At 45.2% G+C, this 14,789-nt stretch overlaps 1 protein-coding gene across 1 annotated transcript in view; it reads left to right on the top strand.

The window, feature by feature from the left end:
- Nucleotides 1-5,374: 5,374 nt before the first annotated feature.
- Nucleotides 5,375-14,789, top strand: part of LOC125117007 (guanylate cyclase 2G-like) — a 41,059-nt gene continuing 31,644 nt past the window's right edge. Inside the window, 7 exon segments of the mRNA XM_047762687.1 lie at nucleotides 5,375-5,758; nucleotides 6,295-6,574; nucleotides 6,577-6,636; nucleotides 8,446-8,555; nucleotides 11,085-11,120; nucleotides 11,122-11,271; nucleotides 12,678-12,822. Of these exon segments, the coding sequence (XP_047618643.1) occupies nucleotides 5,375-5,758; nucleotides 6,295-6,574; nucleotides 6,577-6,636; nucleotides 8,446-8,555; nucleotides 11,085-11,120; nucleotides 11,122-11,271; nucleotides 12,678-12,822 (1,165 nt within the window).

Raw genomic sequence — 14,789 nt, 5'->3', positions numbered from 1 at the left:
GAATGCAGGCCTAATCCCATCCCGACCCAGGACCTAAGGCAATTCTCACACTTCCTCTAGGCAAGCAAGCCTGCCTTGTTCTGATGGCGTTTTTGAGCAATTTATTTACTTACAGTGATCTCCCAATGTCCCCTAAGTTTCCCTCATTTTCTGTGGTCCTTTTTTTGGGACTTCTAAAACTACCTGTGCCTACTCCATCCCTATCACTATGACCCTTTAAACATTTACTTACTAGGAGATTCTTTTTTTCGTGACTGCATCACAACTGTTTGCAAGCACTGAGAACACAAGGAGGGAAATTTGAAGTTCACACCCCAGTAGATAACAGCCACATTTGACTTGCTCTTACTCCTGGCATGGTTGGTACAGGGTGGGAATCCTTCAGGAATCCTCCCTTTAGGAATTTGGGAACAAGACCTGGAAAGAAACTGCTGCCAACATGAGCATGGAGTACTTGGTTAGGTATAAATCCACCAGAGCCCTAGGACTTTAGGGCAAGAAGCTGGTAAGATCAGAAGTCTCTTCTGCCATTTCCCCACTCCATAGATAAGAAAACTCAGATCCAGTCTTTTTCTAGAAGTTCTGGGAAGTTGATACTTACTCATTCCCAGAACATACCAGGAGATGTGGGAGTGTGTGAGGGCAGGGGTGATGGGCTCTCTCTCCCTTTGTCTTTCCCTCAAGGGAAATTCCAGACTCATCTCATTGTTTTCCAGGTTGGCCAAACACCTCTTACTGCTTCTTGCCTTCAGGTCAAGTTCCCACCCACACTGTTCAAAAGCTTTTCTTTTCCTTTAAACTGTGCAGGCCACAGATGTACAAATTGAAAGGAGGGAGGTGAAAGCAGGAGGGGGGAGACAGGTAGGAAAAGAGCTGGCTTCATCATCCTGGATACAGCTGGGCTTATCTGATCTTAGATGCTGAACAGCTGGCATCTATATCTGGTTTATGGCCCCCATGGTTAGCAGGAAACTATAATTTAGGAAGAAAGAATCCTCCCCCTATAATAATCTTTTCAGGAAACAGAGATGAGATAAAGTATCTAGAAATCAAAGGGCTACCCCCACTGATGTAGGGAACCAAGCTCTGCACCTCTGGGGGTCAAGCACTGTTACTTTCCTCCCAGAGCATCATTCGATGAAAGAACACTGCCTCCTGCATCAATCCCCATGACACTGGTAACTTGCAGGCATCAGATTCTCCTAGAAGAGAGCTGGGCTGGAGAAGCAAAGTGGCGAACAGTACGCCCCCTTCGCCGCCACAGTCCCTACAAATCTCCCTTAATTGGTTTTAACTTCAGACCTTGCCACTCCAGCCAATCATGCACTTCGCACATAGTGGGTGGGCCTGTTACCATGGCAACAGTTTCCAGATGCGTATCACCATTACCTGGACCCTGGCGTCTCTGTCTCTCTCGCCCCACCTGAGGGTCAGGGAGACCTGGAAGGGGCTAAAGCTCAGCAGAGTATAATTAGAGCCCACAGTGGAAAGGGAAGGGCGTAGAAGTGTGAGGGCCCAGACCAGCATGGAGTGCTCCTGACCAGGGAAGGCAGACAGCATGAGTTTAACCTCTTGAGCTTTCACTCCGCCCATGTAAGTCTGTGGGGTTTATTTTTAACTAAAACTTTCACTTTCCTTCCTTATTACAAAGACATGGCGATAAGAAAAAAATATGAAAATTAAGCAAAGAGAAGAAAAAACCCCTGTAACGCCTATTACCTGGAGAGAACCACTTTTATTGGTTTGGTGTCCATAATCTTTGTTGGGCAACTTTGTGAGCTTTTTTAAAAAAAAACACAAAAATGGAATACTACTTGTGTTGTTTTAAAAGTGTGCTTCATGTCTTAATAATTGTGGCTATTTTTCTAAGTCAATAAGTTACATTAAAAAAAATTTTTTTTTTTTCCCTTTGACTACATCCACAGCATGGCAGAAGCCATGGGCCAGGGATTTAACTCATGCCACAGCAGTGACCCAAGCCATGGCAGGATCCACTGCGTCACAAGGCAACTGCAAAAAATATCATTTTGAATGACTCCACTGTCCTCAGGCATATGGATTCACTCTGTGTTACTCATCCAGGCCCCTCCTGTTGAATATGGAGGTTGTGTCTAATTTTTCATTGTTGGTCAAAAGCATTGTGCTTAAGTCTTATCATATGATCTTATTTCTTTAGGATAAATCCACCAATTTGGAATTTCTTTTTTTTGTGTTTTTTTTTGTCTTTTTTGTCTTTTTAGGGCCACACCTGCAACATATGGAGCTTCCCAGGCTAGGGGTGCAATTGGAGCTGTTGCCACCGGCCTACACCACAGCCACAGCAATGCTTGTCTGCAACCTATGCCACAGCTCATGGCAACACCAGATCCTTAACCCACTGAGCGAGGCCAAGGATCGAACCCACAACCTCGTGGTTCCTAGTTGGATTTGTTTCTGCTGCGCCACGACAGGAACTCTCCAATTTGGAATTTCTGAGGCAAAGGTGCATGTATATTCTTAAGGCTTTGGGATGCATATTGAAAAACTGCTCTCAGTGAACACTCCTGCCAGTAGTGTGTGTCTGCTTCTTCAAAACTCTCCAGGACCAAACATTATTTTGGACATTTTCTTCTGGTTTTAACCAGACTCATTGATATGCACTTCACATGTAAAAAGTATTTATTATGATTAAGATTAATTTGCCAGGCTTCCTGGCCCAACACTACACTGGATCTGAGGATCCAAAGAGGAACACATACAGTTATCTGGCCTCAAAGTTTCTCAGAAAAAAGGAAATCTGTAAACACAAAGAATCTCAAATTACCCAGAGTGGGAACACACATTTTAAGAAGTTTGTATATAGGGAGAAAGGGGACCCAGAGTGTATAATAAAATGTTGGTTCCAGAACCCTAATCTTGGGGTCCTGACTTATGCAATGGCACAGCTGTATGGCCTGCTCCTTGACTGAGTTCCTGCTACGTGTAAGGCACTGTGCTAAGTGCTAAGTAATTACATAATCTCACAGCATCTTTTTAATTACTTAATTTAATGTTAATTATTTTTTAAAAATTTTTATTATAGCTGATTTTCATATGTTCTGTAAGTTTCTGCTATGCAACAAAGTGATCCAGTTACGCATGTATATATATATTTTTTTTCTCACGTTATTCTCCATCATGTTCCATCAAAAGTGCTATACAGCAGGATCTTATTGCTTATCCACTCCAAATGCAATAGTTTGCATCTACTAACCCCCAACAACAGCCTTCCGAGAGGGACCTTGTTAAGCTCTTTCTGAAACTGAGGAAACTAAGGCCCAGTTTTGACTTGTCCAAAGCTACTTACATCTAGTAAGCATCTAAGCCAACCAGATCCATGGAATTCTGCCTGTGAGCAAGGGAATTTTTAGACTCAGTTAACTTTGCAAATTGACCCTAAGCTGTCCTAGCCGAAGACAGAGAATCCAAAGTTCAGTGAAAAAGCAGTCACAGTGAGTTTGCCTTTTGTGTGTTTTTTTTTGCCCATGCCCACAGTGTGCAGAAGTTCCCAGGCCAGGGATCAAACCTGCACCACAACAGGGATCCGAGCCACAGCAGTGACAACGCTGGATCCTTCACCCGCTGAGCCACCAGGGAACTCCGTGGTAAATTTAGTTTGGAGAAAAGCAACACCTCTAATAGAGCAGTTTTGACATACCCTTCTGAGTTAGGCCAGAGCTAAGGCTCAGTAATCCCATTCTGGGAATTTGCTAGTGGGAGAAATTAAGCAGTGTATAGTTATCAGCTATTCTTTCCCTCTCTCACTTCAGACTGTTTCAGAGCTTCTCAAACTTTAGTGTACTTAGGGATATATGCATGTCTGTTAAGTGCAGATTCCCAGAGAAAGGCCAAAACATTCTGGTTCATGGGATTTGGTGTGGAGCCCTGGAATCTATCTTTTTTTTTTTTTTGTCTTTTTGCCATTTCTTGGGCCACTCCCACGGCATATGGAGGTTCCCAGGCTAGGGGTTGAATCAGAGCTGTAGCCACCGGCCTACACCAGAGCCACAGCAACGCGGGATCCAAGCCGCGCCTGCAACCTACACCACAGCTCACGGCAACACTGGATCGTCAACCCATTTAGCAAGGGCAGGGACCGAACCCGCAACCTCATGGTTCCTAGTCGGATTCGTTAACCACTGCGCCACGACGGGAACTCCGGAATCTATCTTTTTAACCCTCAGGAGAGATTGATGTAGGTGGTCCTTAGTTAGATCAAGTTTTGAGACCACAGCAAGTCTTCTGTGTTTAATTTAACTACATGACCCTCAGATGAATGGGAGATGCCAGCTCCCTCCCTGCCACGGTCCAAAAGAAAATCCAAGGTAGGCAGAGTGGGATTCGTTTTACTGATGGGCATTCATCTGGTTGATGGCTAGGTCACCTTCCCTGGGGATAACAATGGCTGTACATGTGAAATATTATATCTAATACTTTAATACTTCATACATAATTCTTCACTAAAGCACTGTCCTCACTACTTGCCCTGACCTATGTAGAGGGAGAATTAGAATTCAACCATCAGTAACCTCTCCCTAGGCCAGAGTGAGGAACATAGACTGTGCCAGTTATGAGTAAACCCTTTCATAACCATTAGCTCACTTATTCTAGAAAAATTTCTTTCTTAAAAATGATTTTTATTTTTTCCATTATAGTTGGCTTACAGTGTTCTATCAATTTTCTACTGTACATCAAAGTGACCCAGTCACACATACATATGTACATTCTTTTTCTCACATTATCCTCCATCAAACTCCATCATAAGTGACTAGATCTAGTTCCCAGTGCTACACAGCAGGATCTCATTACTTGTCAATTCTAAATGTAATGGTTCGCATCTATTAACCCCATTTTCCCAGTTCTTCCCACCCTCCCCTTCCCCCTTGACAACCACAAGTCTGTTCTCCCATGTCCATGAGTTTCTTTTCTGTGAAAATGTTTATTTGTGCCATATATTAGATTCCAGATATAAATGATTTCATATGGCAGTTGTTTTTTGCTTTCTTACTTCACTTAGTATGAGAGTCTCTAATTCGATCCATGTTGCTGTAAATGGCATCTTTTTTATGGCTGAGTAGTATTTCACTGTGTGTATATACCACATCTTCTTAATTTAATCATCTGTTGATGGACATTTAGGTTGTTTCCATGTCTTGGCTATTGTGAATAGTGCTGCAATGAACATATGGGTGCATGTATCATTTTCAATGAAAGCTTTGTCCGAGTATATGCCCAGGAGTTAATTAACTGCATTGAAGAGAAAGCAAGCTGTGGTCCTTGGGAAACTGTGCACTGTAATTTAAGCTCCAGGCACTCTCTCAGGCTTCTGCAGTGATCCAGGTGTCAGATGCCACCTATGGCCCCCAGGACAGGTGCTGAGGCCCCACTTGGATCTGGGCTCTGTTTGGGGGTTGAATGCCATGCTGCCCACTCAACACTGGTTCTGTTGCTCTCTGCCAGCATGCTGGTGACTTGGCTTGAGGCTGCTAAACTCACTGTGGGCTTTCAGGCCCCCTGGAACATCTCCCATTCATTCAGTGTACAAAGGCTGGGTGCAGGCCTCCAAACTGCCATGGACAATATCAACTCTGTTCTGGTGGACTTCAGAAACTTCAGCTGGGAGTTCACTTACAACAACTCAGCCTGCAGCGCCAAGGAATCTCTTTCTATTTTCATCAGCCAGGTTCAGAGAAAACAAATTTCTGCTCTCTTTGGACCAGCATGCTCAGAAGCAGCAGAGGTAGAGTTTACAGCTTTCTAAAAAACTCTATCTGAATTTCCACTGGAAAGGGTAGTCTTAAAGATGATATTATAGACTGGAGTAATCTCTTGACTTCAATGGCATTGCTAGAAATAATAACTGTGTAGGGCTTGGGTACCATTTCTTTGAGATGTAATTAGACCATGAAATTGGAACAATTACTGATCTCTTTAAAGAAAGCCTTTCAAATCAGTAATTGTTCACTCACTAGCTTGTTGACATGCACCAACACACTTGTTGCTTTTTTGAGTTTGGTGCCTTGTAAATAGACACACTTTTCACTCTAATGTTGTCAGCCACTTGGCTTGGAAACATTAAGAAGAAAAATGCTTGGCTTTAAATAGAAAAATATCGTTGCAGCTTTCCCTTTGGTGTGTATAATAAATTATTCAGCGATGGTTTTTAAAAAAGAAAAAGAGAGTGAAAATGGTATGGAGAGGTATGGTACACAGGTATTTTACAATGGGCTTGGAGTGTGGCAGGTATGGAGAGAAATCCCTTTGGTTACTTTCGAGGTTATTGGCTTGCTGGCTTCCAAGTGGAACAGCCCCATGTTTGACTTTGTTGGACAAACGGCAAAACTGGAGAACAACTTCTTGTATGACACCTATGTGAAACTTGTGCCACCCAAGCAGAGAATCCTTGATGTGTTCCAGAAGAGTCTCTGGTGCCTGGGCTGGGAACACATTGGGATGCTTGGAGGTCATTCTAGGACGTTCACCTGGGATGGAGTGGATGAGTTGTGGAGGATTGTAGAGAATGAACTCAAATCCTATTTTACCATCGCTGCCAATGTGCCAATAATGACCCAGCTTTCCTTCAAGAGAATCTCAGGAGCCTGTCATTGATTTCCAAGGGTAAGTAGGAAAGAATCTTATTGTTGTTTATTTTCAGGGAGGCAAATAGAAAGTTATTGTTTTTAAAAAAACTACGAATTTTTCTGGGTTCCCACTGTGGCACAGTGGGTTAAGAATCCAACTGTAGCAGCCTGGGTTCCTAGGGGAGGCATGGGTTCCATCCCTGGCGCAGCACAATGGATTAAAGGATCTGATTTTTTGCAGCTGCAGCTTGGGGTCAGTCTCTGGCCCCAGAACTTCCATATGCTGTGGATACAACCATTAAAAACAAAACAAAACAAAACTAAGAATTTTTCATTTTTCTATGAGTATAAATAAAAAGCAGATGAAACAGGGTATAAAATTAATTATACATGAAAGTATCACCACCAGCAAAAGAAGTTTTTGGGTTTTGTTTGCTTGTTTGTTTTGTCTAGAATAAAATCCTTGATGCTGTAGTGTTGCAATGCGAGTTATTTCTGGAAGCACCTGCTTGGTGAGCTGGGTCCTGGGCTTGGGTCATTGTTCAGAGCATGGGTTCTGGAGACAGACAGTCCTAGGTTGAAACCAACTTCTGATACTGTCTAGCTGTGTACTCCTGAGCAAGTACCTTAACCTCTCTGTTTCTCAGATACCTTGTCTGTAAAATGAAGACAATAGCCTCACCTACCTCCTAGAACAGTGAGGATTAAATAAGATCCTGCCTGTAAAGTGCTGGACATAGTCCCTGGTTGACTTATGATAGTGAAGATTTTTGTTGTGGAGCTTATGAGGTTCTGCTTTCTGGCATATGAGGTTCTACTTTCTAGCATGAATTAGTAACTGATTCCTTTCGCTTCTCCAAATAAACTCGGCTCCTTCTGGCTTTGGGACTTAGGGACTTGCTGATCCCTTGGCCTGGACTGCCACCTGCAATCCCACCTCATCCCGCCCAATGTTCTTTCCGTGGGTAGCTTCCTCTCATCCTTCTGGACTCAGCCCCGAGCCCTTCTATCTCCTACCAGGGGCTCTTTCCTGATGGATTGATGTGGGGTTGTCCCCCCTCCCCACATTAGTATCACAGCATTCTCCCCCCCCCACCCTGACCCCCCATTAATTAGAATCTTGAATGAGCTCTTTAATCTCTCCACCTAGATATTGTGGAGACTATGTGTAACTATCAGCTCTCTGAGAGCTAGGACCTTCTCTCCTTTTTTTTTTTTCGGTCACACCCACAGCATGTGAAATTTCCCAGGCCAGGGATCGTAGCCACACAGTAATCTGAGCCATAGCAGTGACAATACTGAGTCCATAACCACTAGGTCACCAGGGAACTCCCAAGGACCTTCTTTTTCGCACATTGTTATATTTGATGCTTAGTGCATTGCCTGGCACCCAGCTGGAGCTCAGATAAATAGATTATATTTCATCGCATTTAAAAAATAAATCACTGTTTCACTTTTGTGCCCTCGAAATGCATGCCAGTGTGTTTGGATGGAAGAAAAATACCATGGCCTACTCCTACCCCCTCTCATCCCCCACCCCCCATCCCAACTCAGGCCATGTGAAGGCTCCTGCGTCTAGGTCCTCTGTCAACTCCTCCTACCTGACAATGAGTCATAAGCCAGATCTACTCTTCTGAGTCAATTCTGGTTTCTGAAGAAACCAGAGTCTGCAGGAAAGACTCGCTCTGAGAGCAGCTTAGGCATCCCTGTTTCCTAAAGCATGCTCAAAGAAAGACAAAGCTCATGTCTCATTTGCAGGCATTTCAAACGTGTGTGTGTGTGTGTGTGTGTGTGTGTGTGTGTGTGTGCATGCGCACAATTGGCTGACTGTTTTCTTCTCTTACAGTTATCATCTTAATCTGCAGCTCAGAAGATGCAAAACTTATCCTGCTGGCTGCAGAGAAGCTGCGATTGCACACAGGAGAACTCGTCTTCATCATTTTGCAGCATCCGGAGGTGCGTGCCAATGACCCCTCAGTGGCTCCCATGGTAAGAGGTGACAAACACACAGCACTTGCTGGGTGCTAGAGGTGTTAGCTCACTGAGTACTTGCTACAACCCTAGGAGGCAGCCACTCCTGGGTCCTCATCATTAGGTCAAGAGACTGAGCCTGAACTTGGGCTTGTTTGTACAGTTACCAGGATGAGGAGCCAGGCCTTGAACCAGGCTACTGGCTCTGGAGCCTGACCCCCTGTAGTCTACATCAGCAAAGACCAGCAGAGGAAGAACTGTCATTCCTACTGGGTGGCTGAGACCTCCCCAGAGGCTCTCAAACTCAGTGGCTCTTTTTCCTTTTCATCCATGGCCACCTGCGTTGGAACCCCAGCAAAAGTCTTGAGAGAAGAACACACTGGTCCAGTGAGGCAATTCTTAGGTGGTTTGGTTCTTTTGGTAACAATAGGAATGGCTGATGTGTACCATGTACCTCCTATGTCTACCAAGTTATACCTGCATCAGTGCACTAGATTTTCCCAACTGCCCGTGAGGCAGACAGTCATGCATTATTTATATGCATCATCGCATTAGCTATTTCCTCTTGTAAGGTACAGATTATTGGCATTCCAACTTACAGATGAAAAAATTGAAGCTTAGATGATAAAGTACCTTTCCCAAGATCTCAGAACTCCCACAAAACATAGCAGGTCTTCTAAACATGGTCTTTTGGACTCTGGAACTGAGCCCTGGCCCCAGCATCTCTGCCTTGTGGAGTGTGTACTAGGTGCCAGGGATAAACTAAAACTCATTTTTGGCTCTCAACACTCTATGGGGAGATACTTTTATTTTCCTAATGTTACAGATGAGGAAACTGGGCCCTGAGAGTGGACCTAACCTACCCAAGGCCACACGACTAGTAGAGGGAGACCTAGTAGTCAAACCAAGTGGGCTGCCTCAGTGTCTGGACTTCAACCACCACACTACCAGCAGGCTTCCCAAAAAAGGGCCCTTGCATTTAGCCATGGACATAGTGTATAGTTTTCCCAGAGGTTTTATCTTTCTAAAACGAGCTCATTTTTGGAGTTTCCACTGTGGCGCAACTGGATCTGCGGTGCCTCTGCAGCACCAGGTTGCAGGTTCAATTCCCCGGCTGGGCACAGTGAGTTAAAGGAGTCAGCGCTGCCCCAGCTGCAGTGTGGATCACAAACTGTGGCTTGGATCTGATCCCTGGCCTGGGAACTCCATATGCCCCAGGGTGGCCAAAGAAGACAAATAAAAAAGAGCTTGTTTTATATGATCATAAGAAGCTGAAATGGGGAAGGAGGGAGTAGAGGAAGATGCATAATAAAACTCTTTTATCTTTTTATCATGAAATATTTCAGATTGCCAAAAGTGTCTCGAAGTTTGTTGGGCAACCAATTAGAATTCTAATTATATGTCAAGCTTTCCAGAACGTTCTCCTACCTTCCCTTTCCATTGCTGTCCACCCCTTCTTCTTCACTCATCCTCTCACCTCTGCCTTTAGACTGATGAGAAGGGGAGGCAATTGGCAGGGAAGCTCTCCCAACCCCCTTTGTCACTTTCTCCCCAAGCCTTGCCAATCAAATATCAGTTGGCCAGAAGTGCAGAAAGAATATAGGACTGAAAACAGATCACACAACATCCAGGCAATTGAATTCATGCTGCTTTAAAAAAGAATAGCAAGTTCTTGTTGTGGCTCAGCAGAAACAAATCTGACTAGCCTCCTTGAGGATGCAGGTTCGATCCCTGGCCTTGCTCAGTGGGTTAAGGATCTGGTGTTGCCATGAGCTGTGGTGTAGGTTGCAGACACGGCTTGGATCTGGTGTTGCTGTGGCTGTGATGTAGGCCAGTGGCTATAGCTCCAATTGGACCCCTTGCTTGGGAACCTCCATATGCCGCAGGTGCAGCCCTAGAAAGACAAAAAAATAAAAATAAAAAATGAAAAGAATAGCATAAATCCACACTCTAAAATTGTTCCCAATATAGTCTAAAGTAAGAAAAAAATCAAGTTGCAGATCAGCCTTATGGCATGATGCTATTTATATAAAACACACATATGCTCACACACACCTCTGTACATGTCTAGAACATTTGGATACCTCACAGAGGGGACAAGAGGGAGTAGTAGGGAAATTGAGGAAGATCTTACCATCTTTCACATATATACACACAATGAATGGGTATTACTTTCGTAATAGTAATGATATACATAATCATGATAATAACAAACTGCTTAAACCACAAGCAAAAGATTGAGAGTTGACAAGCCTAAGTTTTTCAAGTTTTTGCCACCCATTGTTAAAAGGTAAGACTTCTGCATCTTAACTGCTTGATGCCCCAGGTGAGTTTTTTTTAATTGGTCAATTGATTTTTGTACTTCTTTCCCACTGCTGTGATGCTAACTGGACAACGCAGACTTTGCATGGCAGGTCTTCCAGAGCTATTGTGTTTTTGAGGATTAGCGTATAGAAATCCATACTTGACACTGATGGCTCACAGAACAGCTACATTTATTTCATTCTTTTTCAGGACAGGTTTTGGAAGGAGGTATTGACAAATCAGAAGGGAGATGCAGTTGCCCACAATCTATGCGTCAGTCCTTGTCATAGCCCCCAGGTCCTCTGGAGAAGACCCTGGAGATGAAGGCTTCCAAGAGCAGGTCTACCGAAGGCTGCGTGGGCCACCCTTCCACAGCCCCATCTCCTTGGAGGAGCAGGTCTGATTGGGTTCCTGTTGAAGGGGTCCCTCCCCCCTTCCTGAGGATACATGTGTCTGGCCTTTACACTCTCTCTCTTTCTGCCTTTCTTCTTCCTTCACTCCCAACGCTCCTAACACACACGCACACGCACACGCACACGCACACACACACATGCATGCACACTTCTTCATTTTTCACAGTCCAAAATAAACAGTGGCCTGATGAGGTCTTGTGAAATCTTGAACCTCAGGGCTATGAGGAGGACAGAAGTCACTAGATGAGAGGTCAGGTGGCCTTTGGAGTCAGAGACCTGGGCTTCCATTCTAGTTCTGCTATTTGCTAACTGTGGGACATTGAGTGAATTGTTGAGCCTCCCTACACCTCCGTCTCTTCTCTTCTCCCTACACCCCCAAACAAGAGTGATAATGACACCTGCCTTTCAGGCTGTGGTTTCGAATATTTGAATAACATGGTACATGGAAATAGCAGAACAGATACCGGTAGACACTCAGACCATGACAATGTCCTTTTGCAATGGGATCCAGGGCCAAGAACCAGGATGGAATGGTCAGAGAGGGGACACCTAGGCAGGTCAAAGCAAGCAGGTGGTCTGGAGCAGAGAGAAGGCAGCCAGGAGAGAACTCATCAGCCAGCGGTAGTTCCCATATGTGTAGGATTGTGGGGCAAAGTGTCTGATTCTCACAGAGAATTTTTTATAGACAGATCGTTGATCAGAGCTGATGCTACTTCCAGTGCAGGGACAAGCTGAGCCTGAAGGTGAGGACAGGCCCCCAAGGATAGGGATTCCATTAGGAACAAGACAGGTGACGGTGGATCCCAACATAAATGAAAAGATGATCAATCCATGAGTACCTAGGGAGTCACCTACTAAATGTCAGCTCTGTGCCAGATTCTATGGGCAGAGCAGTCCCAGCACTTAGTAGGCACTCACCTTTTTTTTTTTTTTTTGCTAATTAAGTGAAGCATGTGCCAGGCAGCACAGTAGGTGTTATACCTATTCTGCCTCATTTACCTATCCTTATATTCACCATGACAGTAGTTTTATCCCTGTTTTATAAAGGAATGAGCTGAGATTCCGGGAGATTCAGCCTCACAGTGAGTAAGCGTCAGGCCAGCCTGGCTTCAGATTCTATCCTCTTTCATTTAAACCACACTCCCTCCTTCCTGTGGCCTAAAGAGCTGTTCCCAACCCCAAGGATCTAACTGGGAAAAAGAGGCCTAAAGGGGGAAAGTGTAGGCTGTGATACCTAGATTTAATAGCCAGGCTCCCTCCATGGGGAAGGATGGAGATTGTGTGCTATGCCACACTGTGGAGAGGATGGAGAAAGAGTCCTTCCAACTGAGCGTGGACTGTGATGGAAGAGGCCATGCCTGTTCACCTGCATTTGCTTCCTTTAGCCAAGATGAGCCCTTACTCTGCCTACCTTCATGAGGTGGCCCTGCTGTATGCTCAGGCTGTGAGGGAGATAATAACAGCCGGAAGGGATTTCCAGGATGGGCGGCAGTTGGTCACCCCTTTGAAAGGCTCCAATCGGATGGCATTGTAGGGTGAGTGGCTTGACTGTGATGGGTTTTCTGAGCTTAGGCCAGCTGCTTCAGTCTGTGGGGCTTGGAGGTGTTGTGTGTGTGGTTTCAGAGCTCCTCTTTCTCTTGGAGATTCCAGTCTTCTGGAAGGTGTGGTTGAGGTTAAGCCTCCCAGCTGCCACAGTCTGTTCTTCCTGCTGTCTGGAAGGCTGCCCAGTCCGGCAGAGGCGGGGGGCTCTGGGGCACCTTTCCCTCCAGATCATCTATCCCACAGCTCCTTTTAAAGGGAATCCATCAAGAATAAAACTCAAGAGGGTAAGACCTGCCCCCTGGGATACAACCTACACCCTAGCTCAGGGCAATGCCAGATCCCTGACCCACTGAGTGAGGCTAAGGATTGAACCCTCATCCTCATGGATCCTAGTCAGGTTCGCTACCACTGAGCCACAATGGGGACTCCAGTTAACTGTTTTAAAATCACCCTGGGGGAGTACCCATTGTGGCTCAGCATCTTAAGAACCAACTAGCATCCACCAAGCCTCACTTAGTGGGTTAAGGATCCGGCATTGCCAAGACTGCGGTGTAAATTGCAGACGTGGCTCAGATCTGGTGTTGGCTGTGGCTGTGGCGTAGGCTAGTGGCTGCAGCTCCAATTCACCCCCTAGACTGGGAACTTCCATATGCTCCAGGTGTGGCTCTAAAAAGAAAAAAAAAATCATTCCAAGAGCTGGCCAACGTCTGCCATCTTGCTGTTCTCCAGCTTTCTATTTGGTAAGATAGAGATAATACCCCCAGCCACTTCTAGTAATAACCAGCATTTACTGAGGGCTTACCATATACCAAGCTGGGTGTCCAGAGCTTCTGGACACCATTTCATTTCATCTTCACGCTGCCCAGGAGGTAGTGTTATTACCATCCTTAATATGCTACACAGGTGAGGAGTTCCAGTCGTGGCACAGTGGAAACGAATCTGACTAGGAACCATGAGGTTGCAGATGTGATCCCTGGCCTTGATCAGTGGGTTAAGGATCTGGCATTTCTGTGAGCTGTGGTGTAGGTCACAGACATAGCTTGGATCCTGTGTTGCTATGGCTATGGCATAGGCTGGCAGCTGTAGCTCCAATCAGACCCCTAGCCTGGGAACCTACATATGCTGTGGGTATGGCCCTAATAAGCAAAAAAAAAAAAAAAAAAATTTATATATATATATATACACATACATACATATACATATATACATATATACACACACACACCACACAGGTGAGTAAACTCAGGATAGAAAGGCAATGCAGAAGCCCAAGGTCACAAAGTTACTAGATGATGGAGCCAGAATTCCAAACACGGCCTCCCACCCAACCCCCGCCAGGGCCCATGGTCTTCACTGTTGGGTGACACTGGGGAGTATCTAAAATATACCAAGGGCTTGGCTCATAGTATGCTCTCTTTAAATGACAGCTCTGTATCTTTTCTTTAGCTTATCATTCCCTTATTAAATTACAGCAAAATCTTTGTCCTAACATTTCAAGAGAACAGCTGAATCCTGTTCTTTGGGGGTATTCATAGATTCAGTTCACCACCGGTCCATCCATACCTTTTTTTTTTTTTTTTGGCTTTTTACGGCCTCACCCATGGCACATGGAGGTTCCCGGCTAGGGGTCGAATTGGAGCTGTAGTCGCCATCCTACACCACAACTCACAGCAACGCCAGATCCTTGACCCACTGAGCAAAGCCAGGGATTGAACCCAAAACCTCATGGCTCCTAATTGGATTCATTAACCACTGAACCATGACACAATTTCAATCCCTGGCTTCTCTGATGTGTCCTTTGTGTGGGTGGTAGGGCACGTCCTGAGCAAGAAGGAGGAACACAACTGGGCCAGGCCTGAGTGCCATGCCTGACCACAAACCAGAACTGGAAGGAAGGGCCGTGATGAGAACAAAGCTGGCAAACATGCCCCCAGGCCTGGCACCATGGAGAACATGGGGC

Source organism: Phacochoerus africanus, chromosome 15 (genome assembly GCF_016906955.1).
Source record: "Phacochoerus africanus isolate WHEZ1 chromosome 15, ROS_Pafr_v1, whole genome shotgun sequence".
NCBI classification, from domain to species: domain Eukaryota; kingdom Metazoa; phylum Chordata; class Mammalia; order Artiodactyla; family Suidae; genus Phacochoerus; species Phacochoerus africanus.
The sequence above is the reverse complement of the archived record's forward strand: the minus strand, read 5'-3'. Positions and strand labels throughout refer to the sequence as shown.